We start from the raw sequence: 3,651 nt of genomic DNA, 5'->3' as shown, positions 1-3,651 counted from the left end.
CTTCAACTACTATATATGAAATATCTAGTGTTTTGTCACTTAATTTAGACAAGAGATTACGTACATCAAAATGACTAAAACAATAAAAATCTTAAACTGTTGAGATTAAATTTAAAAAAATAAAATAAACTGACTAAAACCAAAATTTGGTCAAATATCATAAATAAATAAATAAATAAAACAAATAACTCATAAATAAAAGTGTAATAATTTTACATAATTATACTATAACCTATTAGATATTAATCATTATCACAAATTTGAGTTGAAGTGAAGCACAGATTTTTGATTTTGAATAAAATTATACTAATAAAATAAAATAACACTTAGTTTAGCACATTTCTTCTTTGCTAAAATGATACCTAGTTTAAAATAAAATAAATACATAAGAATTCAAGATTGGTCCAACAAATTTAAATATCTAAAACGACCTTTAAAAATGAACTTCAATTACAAATAATAGACTTAAAATCATACACTTAATCAATTGAACTATCATATAACATCAAGTAAATTTAATAATAACATAAATTATTTAGTTTTGAGACATTTTTCTTTGTATTAAGTAAATATTTTTTTGACCTAAAATCCTAACTTTAATGATTTGACCTTTGTGTCGGTCCCACTTAAGATTTACCAATAAAAAAAGTTTCACCTCGAACGTAAAATGAATGGTGTTCACTTATTTGAATTGGTTCATGATTATAAGAACAAAAAAATGACCTCTAATAATCATGTACTAGATTTTTCTTTTACAAAAACAAAAGGAATCTTATTCTAAGTAAAGAAATATTACATCCAAACAACAACGTTACTTTTCCGATGGCTTCTAGGGAAATGGTTCAAATAAATCATTCACCAATGGATCATCAAAGATAATGAATCAGAGCCATTAGATTAATCAAAATGTCACTTCGTGCACCCTTTAATCCCATACCAGCAAAAACTTTACCAAGCCAATCTTCCTAATGCTACCTATTATTCACTTTGATTTTCAACAAGTTTCATGTTAAGATTTTTACCTCATCACTTCAATATCATGGAAAATTTTCACATTTTTCATCTTCCGAATAAGCCAAATACAAGCGAACCACAAAACTTTTGCTCTATGTTCAAACACTTTCCCTCCACCAAGCAACACAGCAAATTGATCAAAGTGTTCAGTCCCTTCATTTTGCATGACTTAGCTAATTTAAGATCAAAGTGTTGATGTACTAAATTGATCCTTGATTATAAAGGTAACTAAAAGCCTAATTTTTCTTGTAAGGAGTGTTGAACAAAAACATGCTGTGTAAACTGATGAGAGTCCAAGGTTTAGTAGCTATTACCAAAGTTTAACTTAATCTCCTAGCATTTCTTTCAATTACATAACCAATAATTAAGCAACAACAAATGCACAACCATTTGTTTAGTTTTAAAGAGCCTAGCAACAAAATTCATACACTAAATATGGAGAAATAGGGATATTGCAGATTCAAACTTGCGCTCTAACATATAAATGTATCTACAGCTGTCATCTGAGTTGTACTCACGATATCAAATGCACAACCATTAACAATAATAATGTCATATGAGTTGTACTTTCGAGATCAAATGCACAACCATTGATAATAATATAATAAGAGTCAATCAAGCATAGCAACTCCCATTCTTTGAAGCACAACGTATAAATGAATTAAGGGTCAAAATCTTCCATCTACACACTCTGTATTTCCATATCAATCAACTTTCAATATTATTAACCTAATAGTGAAGTGAACTCTACAATCTCATATATCTGTAGAATTTCAGTATATTCTCAACAATAAAAAACCAAAAACCAATCAATCAATTGGTGTTAATGCCTCAGCTCCAGCAACAATCTCCAAAATCTCCCCAGTAATCTTAGCTTGCCTTTCCCTATTATAAGCAACAGAAAGATTCTTCTTCAACTCAACAGCGTTATCAGTTGCACTAGACATAGCACCCATTCTAGCAGCAAGTTCACTAGCCAATGATTCTTGCAAAGCCTTCAAAACTTGACTATTCAAATAAAGTGGCATCATTGCATCAAGAATCTGGACGGGGTCTTGTTCAAATTCCATAACAGGAACACACCCATCATTTTTTTTCTTCACAAAAACATCTCTTTTTAATGCCAACTTACCATCCTTAGAAGTTAACCTAAAAAACTCATCTCCAAATGCATCAACACAATTCCCATTCACATCAAAAACTTCACCTTTTCTAGATAACGGTAACAAAGTTTGAATCACTGGTTCAAACTTAACTAAAGAAACAAACTTTGTGTAAACAAGTTCAACTTTATCAACTTCTTCACTAACAAAAAGTGAAAAAACATCGTCGGCAATAATCTGAGCATCTTTTGTTGTTGGAAAACCGTTATTTTCAATAAACCTATCAACTTCAATGAAACTCCTACGTGTGAAATAACTATTACCCTTTTTACCAACACTAATTACAACACAACCTAACCCTAATTTCTTCAATTCGCGAACTCGAGTTTCTGCTTTTTTAGCAACGGCGTTGTTGAAACCGCCGCATAAGCCACGGTCGCCGGTGATGACGATTAGGGCGACATTTTTGACGGGTCTGACGGCGGTTAACGGGACTTCTACGTCGTCGTTTTGGAGATTTTGGTTGATGTCTTGGAGAACTTGAGCGAAGGTTTCGGAGAAGGGGCGGGAGTTGATAACAGCTTCTTGTGCACGGCGGACTCGGGCGGCGGAGACGAGTTTCATTGCTTCGGTGATTTTTTGGGTGTTTTTGACGGAGTTGATTCGGTCGCGGATTTCGCGGATGCCGCAGCGGATTGGTGGGCAGGGATGGTGGGATTTTGAGGTGATGGTGTTCGGGAGAATGGTGGAAAACATTTGGAGATCAAAATGAGGTTTTGGGAAATTCCTAAGTTGTATGGGTTTGGTGTTGGTGATGGTGATGGAAGAGTCGATGTTATTGGTTGCTTGAGAAACTGTTTTTTCTTACGTCGACTCTAAGATACTGTTTAGAAGAACAACAAGAACAGGTGTTTGGGCTTTTATTTGTTATGAATTTGGGCTTTTCATTCATCAAATTGTTGATTGCTGCACCTATAATACCCTACAAATCTTTTAAAATGTCAAATTATTATACTACCAACTCTAATTATTTTATTTTTTTTACTATTTCAACATTTTCGGACCCAGCAAAAAAAAAATCAAAAGTTACTGAAAAACATTTTTAAAATTTTCTGGTATTACCGAAAAAAAATTTCAAAGTTTTTCAGTACAGAAGAAAAAAAAATTTTCAAAATTTGAACTATTGAAAACCTTGAAAAGAATTTTCCGGTACAAGAAAGGATTTATTGAATAACTTCTTTACAAGTTTTTTGGTACACCTATTTTTTTTTATTATTTTAAATTTTTTTTTATATAAATTTTAACATATATAGATAAACCGCTACTATTATATGATAAAACATGTGTCGATACTACTAACATTTTTGACACAGATCACGTATAAATAATTATAATTAATATTAATATTATAAAAAAAACTATTATTGTGATTAATTATTATAATTTATTTTATATTTTATTTCAGATATTTGATAACGAGAAGCTATTGTGAATTGGACTAAAGAAATCAGTATAAAAAATAAAGTGATAGTTA

General features: G+C 31.2%; 1 protein-coding gene across 1 annotated transcript; it reads right to left on the bottom strand.

Annotated features, from left to right (window-relative positions):
- Positions 1–1,710: 1,710 nt before the first annotated feature.
- On the bottom strand, positions 1,711–3,070 carry LOC101488642 (ATP synthase gamma chain, chloroplastic-like). Its single transcript, XM_004500021.4, has one exon. The coding sequence runs from the start codon at positions 2,871–2,873 to the stop codon at positions 1,824–1,826; it is 1,050 nt and encodes a 349-aa protein (XP_004500078.1). The 5' UTR covers positions 2,874–3,070; the 3' UTR covers positions 1,711–1,823.
- Positions 3,071–3,651: the final 581 nt, after the last annotated feature.

The sequence above is a fragment of the Cicer arietinum genome, chromosome 5, assembly GCF_000331145.2.
Source record: "Cicer arietinum cultivar CDC Frontier isolate Library 1 chromosome 5, Cicar.CDCFrontier_v2.0, whole genome shotgun sequence".
NCBI classification, from domain to species: domain Eukaryota; kingdom Viridiplantae; phylum Streptophyta; class Magnoliopsida; order Fabales; family Fabaceae; genus Cicer; species Cicer arietinum.
This window is presented reverse-complemented; position numbering and strand designations above follow the sequence as displayed.

What these genes read in the sequence shown, in the direction of transcription:
- LOC101488642 (XM_004500021.4), bottom strand. Translation starts at nt 2,873, where the DNA reads ATGTTTTCCACCATTCTCCCGAACACCATCACCTCAAAATCCCACCAT.